The 23,091-nt window shown below is 36.6% G+C and overlaps 1 protein-coding gene across 1 annotated transcript in view; it reads right to left on the bottom strand.

Annotated features, from left to right (window-relative positions):
- Positions 1-23,091, bottom strand: part of RNGTT (RNA guanylyltransferase and 5'-phosphatase) — a 221,505-nt gene that overhangs the window by 30,137 nt on the left and 168,277 nt on the right. The window contains exon 14 of the mRNA XM_029223623.1: positions 19,836-19,902. Within this exon, the coding sequence (XP_029079456.1) occupies positions 19,836-19,902 (67 nt within the window). The remainder of the gene's footprint in view (positions 1-19,835; positions 19,903-23,091) is intronic.

Raw genomic sequence — 23,091 nt, forward strand, 5'->3', positions numbered from 1 at the left:
CTACCTGACAGTTATGACTTTAGGAATCCAGGACCCTTTTGTCATTGTCCATGGCAGTGAGCATTATTATTAGTTACTTTAGCTGGGTCTAAAGAAGCCATCTGAAATACTGATACAAATCAGCAAGAAAATGTCAGTTTTTGATGGTGAGTTTGGTTCTCAGCTAAAATTCTGGTGTTTCTCTAAAAAGGTATTAGTCCCTGCCCAGTTCCAAATTACAAATTCTTAAAGCGGTCTGTATAGTTTTGCTGTTAGTGTGTTTTTTTTCTTTTTAACTCTCTAACACCAATTTACCTCTTCAACCATATCTCGTATTACTTCCTTACATAAACTTTTGCTTTTATACTCAAGGCAAGACTTTATAGTTCCACTCCACACTTTGCATTTTCTACTTCCCTAAAACACCTGTCATTCTCCTATTCCTGCAAGGAGTAAACAGAGAAAGACAAAGTCTTTCTTAAACACACACACACACCCTACTATTCACCTAATTGGTAGGACAACACAGTTCTCACACACACACACACACACACCCTACTATTCACCTAATTGGTAAGAAAACACAGTTCTTATTTCCTTTGTGAATCCCACTTCAACTGCCCCAGCCCAGAGTTTTTCCTCAGCTTTGGACATTTATAGCTAATTCCAAGCATCTGACACATCACATCCTACCTTCTGTTGTTAATTGCCTTTTTACAAAGAGATTCTTTCCATCTCACCAGTCAGACTATAAATAAGCTAGGGGCATATAAAATAATTTTTTTATTTTATGGTATTTTTTATTGAAATATAGTTGATTTACAACGTTGGGGTAGTTTCAGGTGTACAGCAGTGTGATTCAGTCATATGTATATATATATTTTCAGACTCTTTTCCCATACAGGCTATTACAAAACATTGAGAAAATAGTTTATTAATCTTTAGATCCCTGTCTTCACCAAAATACTTTGTACATATATACCTAATCAATGTTTCTTTTTGACTAGCAGGTAAGTTTTGAGATAAAAAATTGCCAAGAGACTAGTACATATAGTCAAAGGAATAGGGAATTGTCACCATTAGAGGGGAGTGGGAGTTAGGGAAAATGAGGGGACAAGAGCACAGGAAAGCCCGATGGAAGGAATTTATATTTGCTACAGTGGGCAACAGGAAGCCACTCTTGGTGATGATTTAAAAATGAAAAAAAGGGCTTCCCTGGTGACGCAGTGGTTGAGAGTCCGCCTGCCAATGCAGGGGACACGGGTTCATGCCCTGGTCCGGGAAGATCCCACATGCTGCGGAGCGGCTGGGCCTGTGAGCCATGGCTGCTGAGCCTGCGCGTCCGGAGCCTGTGCTCCGCAACGGGAGAGGCCACAACAGTGAGAGGCCCACATACCGCAAAAAAAAGAAAAAAAAAAATCAAACTAGTGTGGGATAAACTTAAGAAAGGTTCTGAAGGCCAGAAACAGAGACTGAATTTATGCTAGAGAGTGTCAAGATGCCTAAAATAGAAACTATCAAGGAGTAGAAGGTTTGAAGGAAGAAAGCGATGTGGCTCTACCTCAAGTCCCTCAGAAGAGGTGGCCATTAGTTAACAGCCAACAGGACTGAGTGAAGAAGAGGCCTGGGCTCAAGGGAAGTCAATCTATTAAGGACATTTGGCACTCCACCAAGAATAAGAAGAATTCAAAAGAACGGACTTGTCTTCACTTTTCTCTCCCAAACTATAATTTTTCATAATTGTATTGATTTAATAAATCATTCAGGCCAGTAAAGGCATTTGAAAATCCTCAACAGGCTTAAGATTTTACTTATTATGGATAAGACTGAGCCCTATAGAGCATGGAAGTCTGTATCTTTTAATAGGATACAACAGAACGGAATAGTTCATCACTGGTAGTAACTTACCCTCACCAGTACAATTTCTACCTTTGCCTTGTGTGGCTCCATTTCACTCCAGAAATCTCCACTTTGTGACATCTAATGACCTTCATCATATGCATGTGGCCTTATTTCATTCATCCTTTTGCTAAACCATCACCACCCTGAGAACATCTCCTTGCTTATTTTCACTGTCACTGCCTTTTACATCGTCCCATTACTCTTGTGCTATGCAACCAACCTACTCATCCTGAAACTTAGAAAACATCTGTTCCTTCTCAGTGCAACTCTGCTCTAGTTCCTTCTGCAGCTAAAATCAGCCCTGAGTCATCAAAATGTGTCCAAGATACACTGATCTTGAAAAACATTAAAATGCTTTAATTCCATCTATGCTCACAAAGCACACACAACTTTGAGTCAAAAAGTGAGAGACTGTTTTTCACTGTATCTAGCAAAACTGCCACACCTGGTTGAAAAAAAAAAAAACTATTGCGGGCTTCCCTGGCGGCGCAGTGGTTGAGAGTCCGCCTGCCAATGCAGGGGACATGGGTTCGTGCCCCGGTCCGGGAAGATCTCGCATGCCCCAGAGCGGCTGGGCCCGTGAGCCATGGCCGCTGAGCCTGCGCATCCGGAGCCTGTGCTCTGCAACGGGAGACGCCACAACAGTGAGAGGCCCGCGTAACGCAAAAAAAAAAAAAAATTTATATACCTGATTTCTTCCCAGCTGGTTCTTGAAGAAATAGATTTCTAGAGACTATTTCAAATTAATAACCATATAATACTTTCACCCAAATCTCTTGGATATTAAAAAGTAATAAAGGCAAAGTAAAAAGCATTTAATTCAAAAGGAAAACAACTAGGAGGGTTGGGCCTTCTAAAAAATCATGGCTGAGGAGAAACATATGACACTATAAATTCCAAACTAGATGCTTTGGGAACAAAAGGAAAACACTCCATAACTATATCAGAAGATATTTTAATTAGAAGCCTTGTAATATTTCAGCAGTTCACAAATGTTCTCAATACAAGAACTCTCAGCTCTTACAATTAACAACTAATGAACATAAACACTCAACAATGACTAAATAAGTAGTAGAAGTAAGATTAAAATTTTGAGCTCTTTATACTCCCATCTCTTTGTATGTAAATAAACCACAATGACTCTACCTTGATCCTTGTGGTGGAACCACATTTCCTTTGGTCAAGCCATTTAGTACAATCCGTGTCTTAACTAGTATTATACCAATTACAGAGATAATTTTGGCCTGCTATAAAATCAAAACTCAGAAGGGCTTCAAGAATTACAATAATATACTATATATGGTAATGCAACATAAATAGTAATTAGTACACTAAACACTATATACTAAAATAATACTCCATAGGAGGCAATATAATGTAAACTACCTGTTGGCACTGTAACCTTCAGTGTGTCACTAAGCCTTCTATGTCTTCCTGATCTGTAAAACTGAAAATGCTACAAGTACCTACACTTTACAGGTTGTCTGAGAATTAATTAGAGCAGTGCCTGGCACTTGGTGCTCAATAAATGTTGGCTATAATATTTGTTTGCTTAATAACTGTACTAACCATTCATGCTTTTGGTTTTAAACAAGCATATTATCCTGCTTTCCTTTTTTGTGTTAGAAAGTTTTCAAATACTGACAAATAAGAAAAAAAGAAAAAGATGAGATATCCGAAGAGATATCAATATGGTTTTAACATTTGATAAAATGTAAGATATATATATATATATATATATACACATTAGGGGTACATTTAATTTAAATATTCTTTTATACTATTTGTTTCTCAAAGTCTCAGCGTCCTTTGACCCCCGCAAAAAGAAAAAAGTTTTATACGAAATGAATTTCCGACTAGATAACTGCTTTTATTAAGACTTAGTAAGTAGAATCTGACTCTAAAATATTACAATCTATTGAGAAGAAATTTTGTATAGTCAAACAACCTAAAATGTCATTTTATGTGTCTAGATTATCTATATAGATTCTGGATAGACTAATTTTTTTAAAAAGATATATAATGTGTGTTCACTGTTAATATTTTGACTATTACCAGACTAAATCTTAGCAGAAAACAATTAAAACTACTTTAACACTAGAAAGAACATATTATTTTAGCAGATGAATGACCACTTGTGAAGCTATTTCCTGGGTATCACAACTTCTGATCTGGTCACACTGTAGAAAGAACTTAAATATTAATATTTAAAATATTTTAGTAAAACTGTAAATATCCAAATGGTACCTTAATGCTGACTTGTATTTGCAATATTAAATTTACAACAGTTTCTCCAAATCTTACACTTCATTGCATTTAGTACAGTTTGTGAATTTCCTGAACGACAAGCTTATCATTTTTACTTACTGGCAAATAATTCTATAGAAAATGGAACTTTGGGATATGAAGAAAACAAATAACCAGCTCACTATTTAGAAAAAAACTGTTTTAAGAGATAGATTTATTTGACTATATTTTTAAATTCCTGTTTTAAGACAATCAAAGATCCTTCTTAATTTAGAGAGATTGGTTCAAGATGGCAGAGTAGGACGTGCTCTCACTCCCTCTTGCAAAAGCACCGGGGATGACAACTAACTGTTGAACAATCATCGACAGGAAGTCACTGGAACTCACCAAAAAAGATACCCCACATCCAAAGACAAAGGAGAAGACACAATGAGATGGTAGGAGGGGCGCAGCCACAATATAATAAAATCCCATAACTGCTGGGTGGGTGACTCACAAACTGGAGAACACTTATACCACAGAAGTCCACCCACTGGAGTGAAGGTTCTGAGCCCCACGTCAGGCTTTCCAACCTGGGGGTCTGGCAACAGGAGGAGGAATTCCTAGATAATCAGACTTTGAAGCCTGGTGGGATTTGATTGCAGGACTATGACAGGACTGGGAAAAACAGACTCCACTCTTGGAGGGCACACACAAAGTAGTGTGTGCATCAGGACCCAGTGGAAGGAGCAGTGACCCCATAGGAGACTGAACCAGACCTACCTGCTAGTGTTGGAGGGTCTCCTGCAGAGGCGGGGGGTGGCTGTGTCTCATCGTGAGGACAAGGACACTGGCAGCAGAAATTCTGGGAAGTACTCCTTGGCGGGAGCCCTCCCAGACTCCACCATTAGCCCTAGCAAAGAGCCCAGGTAGTCTCCAATGTTGGGTCGCCTCAGGCCAAACAACCAATAGGGAGGAACCCAGCCCCACCCATCAGCAGACAAGTAGATTAAAGTTTTACTGAGCTCTGCCCACCAGAGCAACACCCAGCTCTACCCACCACCAGTCCCTCGCATCAGGAAACTTGCTCAAGCCTCTTAGATAGCCTCTTCCACCAGAGGGCAGACAGCAGAAGCAAGAAGAACTACAATCCTGCAGCTTGTGGAACAAAAAGCACATTCATAGAAAGACAGACAAGATGAAAAGGCAGAGGTCTATGTATCAGAAGAAGGAACAAGATAAAGCCCCAGGAAAAAAACCAAACGAAGTGGAGATAGGCAAACGTCCAGAAAAAGAATTCAGAATAATTATAAGGAAGATGATCCAGGACCTCAGAAAAAGAATGGAGGCAAAGATCGAGAAGATGCAAGAAATGTTTAACAAGACGTGGAAGAATTAAAGAACAAATAAACAGAGATGAAGAAGAATTAATGAACAAACAGAGGTGAACAATACAAGAACTGAAATGAAAAATACACTAGAAGGGATCAACAGCAGAATGACTGAGGAAGAAGAACGGGTAAGTGACCTGGAACACAGAATGGTGGAATTCACTGCTGCAGAACAGAATAAAGAAAAAGAATGAAAAGAAATGAAGACAGACTAAGAGACCTCTGGGACAACATTAAACACAACAACATTCGAATTATAGGGGTCCCAGAAGTAGAAGACAGAGAGAAAGGACGCGAGAAAATATTTGAAGAGATTATAGTCGAAAACTTCCCTAACATGGGAAAGGAAATAGCTACCCAAGTAGAGGAAGCCCAGAGAGCCCCAGGCAGGATAAACCCAAGGAGAAACACTCCGAGACAGGTAGTAATGAAATTCGCAGAAATTAAAGACAAAGAAAAATTACTGAAAGCAGCATGGGAAAAACAACAAGTAACATACAAGGGAACTCCCATAAGGTTAACAGTTGATTTCTCAGCAGAAACTCTACAAGCCAGAAGGGAGTGGCATGATATACTTAAAGTGATGAAAATGAAGAACCGACAACCAAGATTACTCTATCCAGAAGGATCTCATTCAGATTCGATGGAGAAATCAAAAGCTTTACAGACAAGCAAAAGCTAAGAGAATTCAGCACCACCAAACCAGCTCTCCAACAAATGCTAAAGGAACTTCTCCAACTGGGAAACACAAGAGAAGAAAAGGACCTACAAAAACAAACCCAAAACAGTTAAGAAAATGGTCATAGGAACATACATATCGATAATTACCTTAAACGTGAATGGATTAAATGCTCCAACCAAAAGACACAGGCTCGCTGAATGGATACAAAAACAAGACCCATATATATACTGTCTACAAGAGACCCACTTCAGACCTAGGGACACATACAGACTGAAAGTGAGGGGATGGAAAAAGATATTCCATGCAAATGGAAATCAAAAGAAAGCTGGAGTACCAATACTCATATCAGATAAAATAGACTTTAAAATAAAGAATGTTACAAGAGACAAGGAAGGACACTACATAATGATCAAGGGATCAATCCAAGAAGAAGATATAACAATTGTAAATATATATGCACCCAACAAAGGAGCACCTCAATACATAAAGCAACTGCTAACAGCTATAAAAGAGGAAATTGACAGTAACACAATAATAGTGGAGGACTTTAACACCTCACTTACACCAATGGACAGATCATCCAAACTGAAAATAAGGAAACAGAAGCTTTAAATGACACAATAGACCAGGTAGATTTAATTGATATTAATAGGACATTCCATTCCAAAACAGCAGATTACACTTTCTTCTCAAGTGCGCATGGAACATTCTCCAGGATAGATCACATCTTGGGTCACAAATGAAGCCTCAGTAAATTTAAGAAAATTGAAATCATATCAAGCATCTTTCCTGACCATAACGCTATGAGGTTAGAAATCAATTACAGAGAAAAAACGTAAAAAACACAAACACATGGAGGCTAAATGATACGTTACTAAATAACCAAAAGATCATTGAGGAAATCAAAGAGGAAATCAAAAACTACCTAGAGACAAATGACAATGAAAACACAACGATCCGAAACCTATGGGATGCAGCAAAAGCAGTTCTAGGAGGGAAGTTTATAGCAATACAATCCTAACTCAAGAAACAAGAAAAATCTCAAATAAACAATCTAACCTTACACCTAAAGGAACTAGAGAAAGAAGAACAAACAAAATCCAAAGTTAGTAGAAGGAAAGAAATCATAAAGATCAGAGCAGAAATAAATGAAATAGAAACAAAGAAAACAATAGCAAAGATCAATAAAACTAAAAGCTGGCTCTTTCAAAGATAAACAAAATTGAAAAACCATTAGCCAGACTTATCAAGAAAAAGAGGGAGAGGACTCAAATCAATAAAATTAGAAATGAAAAAGGAGAAGTTACAACAGACACTGCAGAAATACAAAGCATCCTAACAGGCTACTACAAGCAACTCTATGCCAATAAAATGCCAACTGGCAAGAAATGGACAAATTCTTAGAAAGGTATAACCTTCCAAGACTGAACCAGGAAGAAAGAGAAAATATGAACAGACCAATCATAAGTAATGAAATTGAAACTGTGATTAAAAATTTTCCAACAAAGAAAAGTCCAGGACCAGATGGCTTCACAGGTGAATTCTATCAAACATTTAGAGAAGAGCTAAAACCCAACCTTCTCAAACTCTTCCAAAAAATTGCAGAGGAAGGAACATGCCCAAACTCATTCTACGAGGCCACCATCACCCTGATACCAAAACCAGACAAAGATACTACAAAAAAAGAAAATTACAGACCAATATCTCTGATGAATATAGATGCAAAAATCCTCAACAAAATACTAGCAAACAGAATCCAACAATACATTAAAAGGATCGTACACCATGATCAAGTGGGATTTAGTCCAAGAATGCAAGGATTCTTCAATATACGCAAATCACTCAATGTGATATACCATATTAACAAACTGAAGAAGAAAAATCATATGATCATCTCAATAGATACAGAAAAAGCTTTTGACAAAATTCAACACCCATTTATGATAAAAACTCTCCAGAAAGTGGGCATAGAGGGAACCTACCCTCAACATAATAAAGGCCATATGCAACAAACCCACAGCAAACATCATTCTCAATGGTGAAAAACTGAAAGCATTTCCTCTAAGATCAGGAACAAGACAAGGATGTCCACTCTCACCACTATTATTCAACACAGTTTTGGAAGTCAGAGCCACAGCAATCAGAGAAGCAAAAGAAATAAAAGGAATCCAAATTGGAAGAGAAGAAGTAAAACTGTCACTGTTTTCAGATGACATGATACTATACATAGAGAATCCTGAAGATGCCACCAGAAAACTACTAGAGCTAATCAATGAATTTGGTAAAGCTGTAGGACACAAAATTAAGGCACAGAAATCTCTTGCATCCTATACACTAATGATGAGAAATCTGAAGGAGAAATTAAGGAAACACTCCCATTTACCACTGCAAGAAAAAGAATAAAATACCTAGGAATAAACCTACCTAGGGAGACAAAAGACCTGTATGCAGGAAACTATAAGACACTGATGAAAAAAATTAAAGATGATACAAACAGATGGGAAGATATACCATGTTCTTGATTTGGAAGAATCAATATTGTGAAAATGACTATACTACCCAAAGCAAACTACAGATTCAATGCAATCCCTATCAAACTCCCAATGGCATTTTTCACAGAGCTAGAACAAAAAATTTTACAATTTGTATGGAAACACGAAAGACCCTGAATAGCCAAAGCAATCTTGAGAACGAAAAACAGAGCTGCAGGAATCAGGCTCCCAAACTTCAGACTACACTACAAAGCTACAGTAATCAAGACAGAATGGTGCTGGCACAAAAACAGAAATATAGATCAATGGAACAGGAGAGAAAGCCCAGAGATAAAACCATGCACCTATGGTCAACTATTCTATGACAAAGGAGGCAAGGATATACAATGGAGAAAAGACAGTCTCTTCAGTAAGTGTGCTGGGAAAACTGGAGAGCTACATGTAAAAGAATGAAATTAGAACACTCCCTAACACCATACACAAAAATAAACTCAAAATGGATTAGAGACCTAAATGTAAGACCAGACACTATAAAACTCTTAGAGTAAAACACAGGAAGAACACTCTTTGACATAAATCACAGCAAGATCTTTTTTGATCCACCTCCTAGAGTGATGGAAATAAAAACAAAAATAAACGAATTGGACCTAATGAAACTTAAAAGCTTTTGCAAAGCAAAGGAAACTACAAACAAGACGAAAAGACAACCCTCAGAATGGGAGAAAATACTTACAAATGAAACAACGGACCAAAGATTAATCTCCAAAATATATAAACAGGTCATGCAGCTCAATATCAAAAAAACAAACAACCCAATCCAAAAGTGGGCAGAAGACCTTAATAGACATTTCTCCAAAGAAGACATACAGATGGCCAAGAAGCACATGAAAAGCTGCTCAACATCACTAATTATTAGAGAAATGCTAATCAAAACTACAGTGAGGTATCACCTCACACCAGTTAGAATGGGCTTCATCAGAAAATCTACAAACAACAAATGCTGGAAAGGGTGTGGAGAAAAGGGAACCCTCTTTCACTGTTGGTGGGAATGTAAACTGATACAGCCACTATGGAGAACAGTATGGAGGTTCCTTAAAAAAGTAAAAATAGAATTACCATATGACCCAGGAATCCCACTACTGGGCATATACCCTGAGAAAACCATAATTGAAAAAGACACATGCACCCCAATGTTCATTGCAGCACTGTTTACAATAGCCAGGTCATGGAAGCAACCTAGATGCCCATCGACAGACAAATGGATAAAGAAGATGTAGTACAGGGCTTCCCTGGTGGCGCAGTGGTTGGGAGTCCGCCTGCCGATGCAGGGGACACGGGTTCATGCCCTGGTTCGGGAGGACCCCATGTGCCGTGGAGCAGCTGGGCCCGTGAGCCATGGCCGCTGAGTCTGCGCGTCCGGAGCCTGTGCCCCGCAACGGGAGGGGCCACAACAGTGAGAGGCCTGCGTATCGCAAAAAAAAAAAAAGAAGAAGATGTGGTACATATCTACAATGGAATATTACTCGGCCATAAAAAGGAACGAAACTGGGTCATCTGTAGAGACATGGATGGATCTAGAGACTGTCATACAGAGTGAAGTAAGTCAGAAAGAGAAAAAGAATTATCATATATTAACACATATATGTGGAACCTAGAAAAATGGTATACATGAACCGGTGTGCAGGGAAGAAACTGAGACAGAGATGTAGAGAACAAATGTATGGACACCAAAGGGGGAAAGCAGCAGGGGGTGGTGGTGGTCCTGTGATGATCTGGGAGATTGGGATTGACATATATACACTAATATGTATAAAGTGGATAACTAATAAGAACGTGCTGTATAAAAAACTAAAATAAAATTCAAAGAAAAAAAAAAAAGAAGGATCCCTCCTACCCATAACTTACAATTACTGTATCTACTTATGATGGAATATCACTTACTGCAGTAGTCTGAAACTTCTGAAGGTGCTCAAGGTACCAACTTTAATAGTGCCCATTACAAATCACTGGCAACATTAATGGATTTGTATTATCTAGTCTCAGAGTTTCATAGTTTGTTATTGTTCTCGAAGGGTTAACAAAGAGAACACCGGTCTGGAGCTTCCCTAGCTGCCTGAATCATGGCCATGATACACTTGAAATGGGTCTTTATTGCCACCTCTGCCTTGGGGAGGGGAGAGGGGGGCGGGGTTGCTTTTTCAAATTTTATTAGGCAAGCGGACAAGTAATATTCCTTCCTAACTATTTACTGGAGAAATTATTTTTCTCCTTTTGTGGGAAAAAAGTGAAATATATAACTTCTAGATGTCTAATGTACAATCTAGATCAGAAACCATGGCATTTGTCAGAAATATGACTTCTACAAGAGTCATTTTAGATATTATCTTTTCTATTTACGTGGTTGTCAGTGCGTTTGAAATTCTTTTTAGAAGTAAAACATTGGTAGGGAAAAAACCCAACAGGATAAGAAACACCATGTTATTTCCTTTCACCAAAATAGGATGTCCATTGCATTATAAATATGTAAGTAAGCATGATACCATCTCCTTTCTTGAGAACATTTCAAAATTACAAAAAGGAATTGTTTAGTCTTTTTCTCTCCAAATCACATGTAACAAGAAGACAGCTTGATATGACAGATCTGGTTTTCAAAAAAACTAGAATATGCTAAAATGATTTCTAATATTTTTCTATAAAGTGGCTAGCTCAAGAGAGATGGAAAGTAATTGGAATATCCAGCTAAGAAAATCTTTCTTAATTGGAAAATAATTTGAGGGCTAGATTTAAAATGTTCTCAGAATAATTCGCACAATCTACATTTCAAATAAACTTACTGATGTTAATAACAATTTACAACCACAATCTTACATTAGAAAGTAAAATTAATTTATATTGCCTCAAAGATAATCCCAGCTCAAGAGATGAGAAAATAAAGTTTTAATGCAGTAAATATGTATGTAATTAGAACCAGAGTGTTAAATACTTTGATGAACTTCATGGTAAATACTTGATGGTTTAAAAAAACAACAACAAGCTCATAGATACAGAGAACAGGTTAGTCGTTGCCGCAAGCAGTGGGTGAGGGTGGGAGAAATGGATGAAGAAGGGGGTCAAAAGGTACAAAGGTACAAACTTCCAATTATAAGGTAGATACGTTCTGGAGATGTAATGTTAACAGTAGGGTGACTATAGTTAATAATAGTGTATCGTATATTTGGAAGTTGCTAAAAGAGTAGATCTTAAAAGTTCTCATCACAAGAAGAAACTGTTTTGTAACCATGTAAGGGGATGGATGTTAAGTAGACTTATTGTGGTGATCATTTTGCAATGTGTACAATATTGGATCATTATGTTTTACACCTGAAACTAATATGCTATATATCAACTATACCTCAATTAAAAAAAAAAAAGCAATATTTGGTTTTCTAGGCATTCTTCAATAATAATGTTAAATATTTATTTAGTGTTTTTATGTCTCAGGCACTAGGCTAATTGCTGAGGATACAGAAGTACACAAGACACAGCCCAGCCCTATGGGACTCATATTTTTGTAAACAGATAAGTTTTTTAAGGACATGAAAGTAAGAATACTGAAACTGAAACATGTATGACCACAGGCCTTAAGTGTTACTCAGTTTTGGCAATAACACGGCCAAAAGCACCTTGGTAAAAATGGCAGGAAAACTACTGCTATTGAATACTTTCTGGAACCCTAAGTCTGCAGTTTCGATGTGATTTGTTGGTAACAATGCATGATTTTTAACATCCAGAAAGTTACTAGATGGGCTCACTAGAGAGCCCAGCAGTGGTCCTGAAGCACTCTGTCAGCAAGTGTGCAGGATAAAATGCTGTCAGCAACTTAATAGTTTTTGCATATAAGTAAAGAGACTTTTGGCTTCCATGATAGTTTGTGAGGTGTTTTTTTTTTTTTAAGTTTTTTTTTCACTTTTTGAATCTGCTTTCAACAAAGAAATACCCATGTCCGCTCTGATTACTGCAACATGAGACACTGAAAATTTGCCTCTCCACTCACAGTACTACAGAAAACTGAGCAATTATTCAATGAATATGGCACACTAATCTAGATCTGCTTGCACTGCTTTCTCTCAATTTCTCACTCATCTCCATTTCTTTCTGTTTTATTCGTCTATGGGGATCTAAACTTTATTTGTCTTTCTAGCCTCAAAATACATGAAATCACTTAGAAGACAGAGTAGGCACAGAAGTTTCTCTTCTGTTTATGAGAATTAGGGTCCTTTTGAAATAGAAAATAGCTTTGCTTGGCTCCATGAAACATCTTAAGTCACTTCTCATTTATCTTTTCTTATACTCTCTTCCTCCTTCTCCCCAGCAACTATGACATCACATCACTTTCTTCCCCTCCAAAGCCACTCCGAGGACTACCATCAACTCAGGGGCAGGTAAGCTTCCTCACCATTGCCTGCACTGCATCAATGTGGCAAATGGCAGCATTAGCTGGACAAGTCCTACCCTGCAGCAGTGTCTGCCAAACTATGAGTCGTGACCCATTTTCCAAACAGAGAAGTTAATTTAGTGGGTTGAGACCCACATTTAAAAACTAAATCAACGGAAAAATAAACTGAACAGAATGGAAAATCATACTTATTTTGAAACTTTGGTTTATGTTGTGCGTGTATAAATACACATATGTGTATGTGTGCTGGAACTCAATGAAAGTACACTTCCTACATTCCTACAGATCATGGTAGTAAGTTTGGAAGCCACTAAACTACAATACTCAGTTCTAGGCCTGCATCTATATCTGATGTAATACTTCAGATATTTTAGAGATTTAAAATAAGGATGTTAAATAATTTCCTTTAGTAAGAAGTGTTGATCTAATGAGCCACACATTTTCTAAAACATCATCAGTCAGTGAACAAAACAAATCAGTTTTCCTAGTTTTCTCAGTATTTCCTAAGAGACCCCAAATAAATACTTTATCTTTAAATTTAATATACCCTAAAAATTAAAATTGACACATTACTAGGCATTTCAAAGATATTTTTAAGTAACAAATAACAATCCAAGCTCAATATACCTAAAAAGGAAAAGTATTCTACTTTTTTTAATTTAAAAAAGTCTGAGGGAATGATTTGATGGATTTTCAAATATTTCAAAAATGAAGAGATCACTATTTCTTTGCACTAACGGAATATGTATATGAATACAAACACCAATTTTACACCAATTTTATATTTCCTGGGCTGTAAAGAGACTTAAAAATTGAAGCTCAGAAAGCCTAGAGTATGAGACTGTGACTAATGGCACCCAGTCCCTCAGCAGGGATGGAACCAAGTTCTGAGGCAGAGAATAACCCAGCTGCACTGACTATAAAATAACTGCCTCAGAATAACGGTTATATTCCTTACATTTCACATATGGCTGCTGCATGGAATTCAGAGTTAAAATACAAAAGACATTTTTCAGCCATTCCGCAGTGTCAAAGTGAAAACTGTATGTGACTCAGCCTCACAGCTTCACACACTTCTTGGGCTGTCTGAACTGCAAGAGGCAACTAATAGCAAGCCCGGTGGAGAGGGACAGCCCTGTGGCTCTGAGACTTTCCATAACAATCCTTGAGTTGATTAAAAGTGATGTTGACAAGCTTCAATCCTTCTTGGTTTTATGGATTATGGCTGGTAAGTGGAGCCTCCAGGACTAGAACCCTATGAGAATAGCACTGAGATTTTTACTGCACCATAAAATGCTTTAGAAAACAACACAGAATAATAGGTATAAAATGTAAACTATTGGGACTTCCCTGGTGGCTCAGTGGTTAAGAATCCGCCTGCCAATGCAGGGGACACGGGTTCGATCACTGGTCCGGGAAGATCCCACATGCCGTGGAGCAACTAAGCCCACGCGCCACAACTACTGAGCCTGCGCTCTAGAGCCCGCGAGCCACAACTACTGAGCCCACACGCCACAACTACCGAAGCCCACGTGCCTAGAGCCCACGCTCCGCAACAAGAGAAGCCACCACAATGAGAAGCCCTCGCACCGCAATGAAGAGTAGCCCCCGCTCTCCCCAACTAGAGAAAGACCACGCGCAGCAACGAAGACCCAATGCAGCCAAAAATAAATAAATTTTAAAATAAATAAAATGTAAACTATTATTTAAACTTGACCATGCCTATAAAACTAAACTATGAACAATAGAATTATATTCGCACTGAATTAAGATAAAGGTATTATGCAAAGATATACAGAAATAACCACCCCTCCACCCCAAAAAAGCTTCTGACAACTTGAAAGCATACAAATAAGAATTAAGTAAAATTTTACTTTTTTCAAAACTTCCCTTTTAAATTTCAAAGACTACATATAAAGATATAATGAAACATATCTCTTACTTAAGAAAACCCTAAGTCACACACAGCCCAGTACATCTAGAAACTTATCTTAATCTCAATAAAGTTGAAAGAAGTTAGTCTTGGATGAGGGTGAAATCTACTTCATTTACAGCACTAAACAATAGCTGTGGATATGTGAGGCAATTCTTTTCTTACTCTGTATTACAACTCATTATAAAATGATCAGTGTTGGGCTTCCCTGGTGGCACAGCGGTTGAGAGTCCGCCTGCCGATGCAGGGGACGCAGGTTCGTGCCCCGGTCCGGGAGGATCCCACGTGCCGCGGAGCGGCTGGGCCCGTGAGCCATGGCCGCTGGGCCTGCGCGTCCAGAGCCTGTGCTCCGCAACAGGAGAGGCCACAGTAGTGAGAGGCCCCCATACCGCAAAAAAAAAAAAGGATCAGTGTTTTATTTAGTTTATCATGTTTTAGTTTAAAATAACAAAATAATCATGTATGTTTAAAATCAAGATGACAAATTTCCCATGAAAACTTATTCTGATGACTTTCAGAAGATGTTAAGAGATATAAAAGGTAAAGTTGGGATAACTTCCTCTAAAAATAATGAAACCTGAAACTAGCATGAAGGTGTACTGGTCTAAGACCGTAATGAAGTCCCATGTTTGTACACACTGGTATCTTTACCTAGGGCTTGGACAGAAAACTAAAAGATTAATCATGGGGGAGGGAGGGAGGGAGAGACAGAGAGAGAGAGAAAGAGTGGTTGTAACAATTCATGTTATATGCTAATAGTACATACATCTATTGTCACGCTATAGCAAATTTTCTGAACTCATTTAACACTAGCCCAAATATCCACCATCCTTTTTGTTTTCCTTTTTCTCTTTCTGATCTTTATAAATTGGAGCTCCTTTTTAGAAATACAAATGTAAAATGCCACTTTAACAAATGTAGCCTCTAGCACCAAGCCACTCACACTTAGTCCTGTGATGTTAATAAATGAGAATTCCTTTTCCTAAATATTCAAATGAACAATTTTCTATCTTGATTTATAAAAAAAAAAAAATTCAACCAATACTCTCTTAAGAAAGCAAAACAGTTTCCATTTATTAAAGGTCATATCTGATATCTATGCCACACAATACAGTATCATTACATTTAGTTGAACAGCAAACGAATACTGGTATTTCATGTCCAGAAGAAGTCAGATGCAAGGAAAGGGGCAGGGGATGAACCCTAAATTTCTAGCCTGATCTCAAGCATTTAAACTATGATTTTTAAAAATTGTTTTCCAATTAACTTACAAGCATTCTAATTAGGTAGGGATCTATACAGCATTTTCATAAGAACCACAGGAATTATAGAAGAACTTCAACAATTAATGAGGATAAGAAATCCTTTCACAGTACATGAGAGAAACCCTTCCCATAGCAACATCAAAGGAAAAAGATGGCCTAAAATAATGGACTTTTTTCTATTGAGTTGATTATCTAGGCATAAAGGGTTGACAAAGGATTGACCTCTGTCACTGGGCTTGTTAGAAAGGGCTTGGATAAAGAAAATGATATGTTAATGAATCAGGTGAGTGATGGAGGAATCACCCTCATACATACATACACTTATGTTTTTGAGACAACATGTAACACACACACACACAAATTCTACCCTTCCTTAAATATATCAGATAAGCCTCTCACTTTTTCATTATCTCAGTTATAATACAGAGAAACAGGATTTTCCAAACCAATGGACAGAAAAAAAATTGGGCTTTTAGAAATGTTTCTGCTGAAACTTATTAGAATTCCTGCCTCTACTGGAGAATTTGGTGAACAGGATAGTGAGGGAGGTTTATGAAGAGACTCTTGCCAACTCCACTTGTGTTCCAGGGATGTTAAAAATAGAATTTAAAAAAATGTACCTGAATGCTTGTCATTACTTAGGGAATCAGAAACGTTCAAGAGGGTCCACAACTTAAGACCCTAATGTGGACTTTTGAGAGTGTCTTAAGTTAAATTAAGGAAGGTACTTAAAGAAGTGCTGATGCTATGGTAGCTAAAGAAGGTTTTTCGTTTTAAAATGTCAATAATGTGACTAAACCGCCTCACTATTAAATATCTTATATGTCCTATTCAGGCTCAGTCTATTCTGAAAATTCTTTGTTTTTCAAAGCATAAAAATATGTCATATATTTAGGGGGAAAGGAATTCAAAATCACATTCAACAAATGAATGTGAGAAAAATAATTAACTCATAGAGCCAAGAAACAAATGTGAGGAAAAATCCAATACTAAACCAAAAAAACAAATCAAATTTTACAGGTCTGTCAGAAAACATTAATAAAGTTAAAATAACAAAGGAAAAGGATGACTGCAAACCTTTCTTTTTATTTACTGCCTTGAACATTCATAATACTATTCCACTTTTTACAAGAAAGCCTAATTGGAATCTGTGCTTCAACCCTCAACTAATATTGCTATAAAAACAATCTTTGACAAAAAATTGAATGCTTTCCCTCTAAGATCAGGAACAAGGCAAGGATGTCTGTTCTCACCATTTCTAATCAACTTTGTACTGTAGGTTTTAGCCAGTGCACTAAAGCAAGAAAAAGCAATAAAAGGTATCAATATCAAGATCAGAAAGGAAAAAGAAAACTGCCTCTTAGTAGATGACATAATCATTTATGTAGAAAATCCTATGAAATCTACAAAAAAGCTACTAGAATTACTAATTGAGTATAGTAATGTTGCAGGATTTAAAGTCAACACACAAAATTTAATCGTCTTTTTATGTACTAGCAAAACAATCGTAAAATGAAATAAAAAATACTTTTAAAATAGCATCACAAATATAAAATATTTACAGATAAATTTACTTTTAAATGTGCAAGACCAACACACTGAAACAATGGAATACTGCTGAGAGACACTAAAGATCTAAATAAATGGAGAAATATGTGGCTTTGATGAATAGTAAGATTCAATACTGTTATGATGTCATTTCTCTTCAAATTGATCTCCAGATTCAATGTGATCCAAATCAAAATTCCAGCAGGTATTTTTACAGAAATTGACAAGATGATTCTAACATTCACATGGAAATTAAAGGAACCCAGAGTAGTCTAAACAACTCTGAAAAAGAACAAAGTTGCAGGATTTACACTACCTGACTTCATGACTTATTCTAAAGCTACAAAAATCAAGACAGTGCGATATTGGTGGAGGGATAGATACATAGGTCAATGGAACAGAATAAAGAGCTTAGAAATAGATTCACACACATATGGTGAATTGATTTTCAACTAAGATGCAAAGGCACTTCAATGGTGGAAAGGATACCCTTTTTAACAAATGGTTTAGGAACAACTGGATATCCACGGGCCAAAGAAAGGTTGGGGTGTAGGGGGACAACATTCCTCTATGCCTTGAACCTTGCATCATATACAAAAATTAACTCCACTGGACAATAAACTTAAATGTAAAACCTAGAACTATAAAGATTCTAGAAGAATACATAGGAGAATAATCTTTTAGCCTTTGGACTAGGCAAATATTTCTTAGATCAACAGTAAAAGCAAGAACCGTGAAAAAAAACTAATAAACTGAACTTCACCAACATGAAGAATTTTTGCTCTCTGAGGATCCTGTTAAGAGAAATCCCATATCTGATAAAGGGCTTACATCCAGAAGATATATAAAGAATGCTCAAAACTCAACGGTAATAAAACAAAAAACCCAATTAAAAAATGGCAAGTTTTGAACACACACTTCACTAGAGACGTACAGATGGCAAATAAGTACATGGGAAGATGCTCAACATTATTAGTCATTACAGAAATGCAAATTAAAATTCCAATGAAATACTATATACCTATAAGAATGACTAAACTTAAAAAGACTGACCATACCAAATGTTGATGATGATATGGAGGAACTGGCACTCACCCTGCTGGTGGGGAAATAGTTTGGTAGTTTCTTAAAAAGTTAAAACATACAACTGCCATTTAACTCAGCCATTTTGGTCTTAGGTATTTACCCAAGAGAAATGAAAATATATGTCCACACAGAGACTTGTACACAAACGTTCACAGCAGCTTTATTTATAATAGTCAAAAAGCAGAAACAACCCAAATGTCTCTCAACGTGTGAAAGGATAAAGAAACTGTGCTAAAACCATATAATGAAATACTACTCAGCAATAAAAAAGAATGAACTACTGAAGTGTAACAACATGGGTGAATCTCAAAATAATAACACTGAATGAAAGAAGCTAAAAGAGAGAGAGAAAGAAATACAGTATGATCCATTTATATAAAATTCTGGAAAGTGCAAATTAATCTATAATGATTAGATCAGTGGTCACCTGGGGACTGAAAAAGAAAAAGGAAGGGCAGGACGGGGGAGTTCAATGGGGCACAAGGAAACTTTTAGGGTTGATGGATATGTTCATTACCTTGACTGTGGTGATGGTTTCACAAGGGTATGTCAAATTGTACAGTTTAAATATGTATATTTTACTGTATGCCTATTATACCTCAATAAAGCTGTCAAAAAATTCTATTGGTAAAAAGGGTAATGTGGCTCTAAATTATACTCTTCTTAACTAATCACTGAAGTGCAATGGTCAAAATTAACGCTACTAAGGGCAAGATTATTAAACTAATCGATTCACTGAAAAACTGAATTACTTTTTCATCAGAGATATGCAAAAACAAATGAAATTAATAATTCACATTCCCAAATTTTTGTGATAGTTATTTGCAGGGTTTTGGTGGGTTCTGGACAAGTGAACTGTATCTAGGGAAAATATACTAGAAAATGAACAACCATACCTTGATTTGTGCAAAGGGTCTTTCATAACCTCCAACATAGAGAAGGCCAACATTCTGAGGAAGTAAGCTACAAAGGAAAAAAAAAGCATTATTTATAAAATACTCTTCCTTAAATATGAGGTTGTATAATTACCAAAATTTGTATAATAGATCCTGACTATGAAAAAATTAATATCTATGCAATTATTCTTGTCTTTTCACACGATGGAATAGTAACCAGGAAAGGAATAATTCTTATACTTCAGAAAATGATGGGTAAATATTGAGAATGGCAACTTAAATGTAAAACAGTCTAACATACTAGTAATTCTAGCAAAATTACTACATCGGGGAGAATTAAAAGAAGCAATGCATATATTTAAAAATCTATAAAAGTTCAATTCAAGAAACACTCACTGTGTGTCTATATTATGCACTATGGAGATAATACAAACCTAAACGGTTCAGTTCCAAAATTTAACAAGAAAACCAGATACACAATTAACCCTAACAAAAGGTGGCCTCTGATAAATGCTATTCTAGAGGTATTTGCCATTGCAAAGTAGTGGAGTGAGAGATACCTTCTATGGAGGGAGCTGGAGAAGCCTGAAGAGGAATTTAGGCTTAACTTTTAAAGGGTTGGTAAGGCAAAGGGAGAAATTTTAAACTATACCCTGAGAATGCAGAAGATTTGAAACCAAAAGTAAAGAAGTCTGGCTGAAGTAAGGGATAAGTTAGTCAGAGATGAAAACCCGAAGAAGGTTTGGAATGGGCCATGAAGAACGCCAAATGTCTTATCTTTATTTCATAAGTAATATTTATTTTTTTGTACAGACAATAAATGCACATGAAAATAAAAATCAAACCATCTAGAGGGTGGAGGTAAAATGGTTACCTTCCCTGCATCATTCCTTCCTTCCTATTTAAAGAGGGCTATCATTCTTGACTACATTGAAACACTGTGAATAAGGAAATACCATCATTAGAACTATGCTTGCGGAGCATGTAGTCGTGCTGGGTATGAGAAGGTCATAATTAAATTAATTACTCTACGGTATCTTGTAATCACTGTCACCGGGTGACAGTGTGAGATGGTTGTATGATTACTGAAGGGGAGAATACACCAACCCAAAATACACCACTTTGACATGTGGATTATTTTAAGCTGAAGGCAATCAAGACCTAAGAGACTCAGGAAAACTTTTTACCTCTCTTGTAACTGCCTAAAAGAACTTAGATAGGGGGCCTGGCCCAGAAAGAGAGCTATTACCATAGATAACGTTTTTATCTGAAAGACCAATCTGCATGGCAGGGCAAACTTCTAAATACAAAACATCTGTTCTTCTCATCATCCTGTGAGTTACCCTCCTCCCCTTTGAAGACCCAGGCCCTTATCCCATTCCTTAGCACAGGATGGCACATAAGCCTCAACTGCTCGACCTACCCTTGAGTCTTGTATCTTTGGGGATCCCGTACATACTAACTCAAATATGTTTTTCTCCTGTTAATCTGTCCTATGTCAATTTAATTATTAGACCAAAGAACCTAGAAGAAAAGAAGGGGAAATTTTTCTACCCGTACTTAACCTTCCACTGACTTGGTCTAGTAAGACTAATAAAGTTCACTGTTAAAGCACCTTAGATTTTATGAAATAAGGCAGATAGATATTCCATCTCCTAGGAACACCTCTGTTCCCTACATTCTTTAAAGGCCTATAAAGTACTGAAGGCCACTAAAGGAAAGCTAATAGCTGACAAACACAAAAATAAATTAAACCAATTTAGCAAAAAGCTACAGTACTTAAGTTCGGCATGTGAGTGATACTTACAGTTATGCCTTTTAGCATGTTGTTGAAGGTTACAAACATGACTAAAGGGATATTTGTTCACTGGATGCAAGTAGAAAGCATAAGAAATATCCCCAAATCTCAACTAGGAAATGGAGAATTTCTTCACCATCATTTGACAAATAAGAAATTAATCAAAGCAACAAAACTTTAAATCTCTCACAAATTGCTAATATTACAAATTTAATGTTAGTTTTATATAGCAGTGGTAATTTATTTCCTATATAACAAATGATGACAAAAAGCTTCATAAACCTCTTTTAGAAGAATAGTCACTGTTCATACAAATACATGATAGAAAAGGAAGAGAATAAAAGCTGGCTGACATTTAAAAATCAATATGCCTCTAATTACTATGCATATGCATTTTAGGAAGCTTGCCAATATACTATTCAGTGTGTCCCCCCCTTCCTCCAACTTGCCTATCTAATAACTACCTTCTAAACAAGAAATATCTTAAATATGGTAGTTACACAGCATATATATATTTCGCTTTTTAAATACTGTTCTTTCTCATTCATGTCCATATTATTCCTTACATAAATTAGATTACCACCTTCGTTTGAGTGGGTTTTAATAGGTATCATAACTTAAGCGTTTGCTATGTGTAAAATAATTAATACTTTGAGAACATAAATTCCAACTTCTAAGATGGAACATTTCCTAAAATTCTTTTACCTTTCAAAAAATTATTATGCCAAATTGTATACATAATTATTGTCAAACAATAGGCACCATTTTATTATGACAGGGTATTTGTATATAATATAGCATTCACACACTTTAAATCCCCAGGGTAAAGGCATTAATTCAGCATTTACAGATGCATTATAAATATATGTTAAAATAAAAAGCATATGTTAAAATAAAAACCATGACACATTTAGGACCAGATAATTGTTTTGTCCTTCTATTAGGTGAACATTAATATAACCTTTATACAAATGCTAATAACTTCCAAAAAATTTGCTTGTAACTAAATGCTTCTATGGCTACCAAAGACATTTTTAGGGTAAGAAGGCATTGCTGAGAAAAAGCTAAGAGAATTCAGCACCACTAAACCAGCGTTACAACAACTGCTAAAGGAACTTCTCTAGGCAGGAAACACAAGAGAAGGAAAAGACCTACAAAAACAAATCCAAAACAATTAAGTAAATGGTGATAGGAACATACATATCGATAACTACCTTAAATGTAAATGGATTACATGCTCCAACCAAAAGACATAGACTGGCTGAATGGATACAAAAATAAGACCCGTATATATGCTGTCTACAAGTGACCCACTTCAGATTTCGGGACACGTACAGACTGAAAGTGAGGGGATGGAAAAAGATATTCCATGCGAATGGAAATCAAAAGAAAGCTGGAGTAGCAATTCTCATATCAGACAAAATAGACTTTAAAATAAAGACTATTACAAGAGACAAA

Source organism: Monodon monoceros, unplaced genomic scaffold, assembly GCF_005190385.1.
Source record: "Monodon monoceros isolate NGI ecotype Baffin Bay Population unplaced genomic scaffold, NGI_Narwhal_1 Super_Scaffold_15, whole genome shotgun sequence".
Lineage (NCBI taxonomy): Eukaryota > Metazoa > Chordata > Mammalia > Artiodactyla > Monodontidae > Monodon > Monodon monoceros.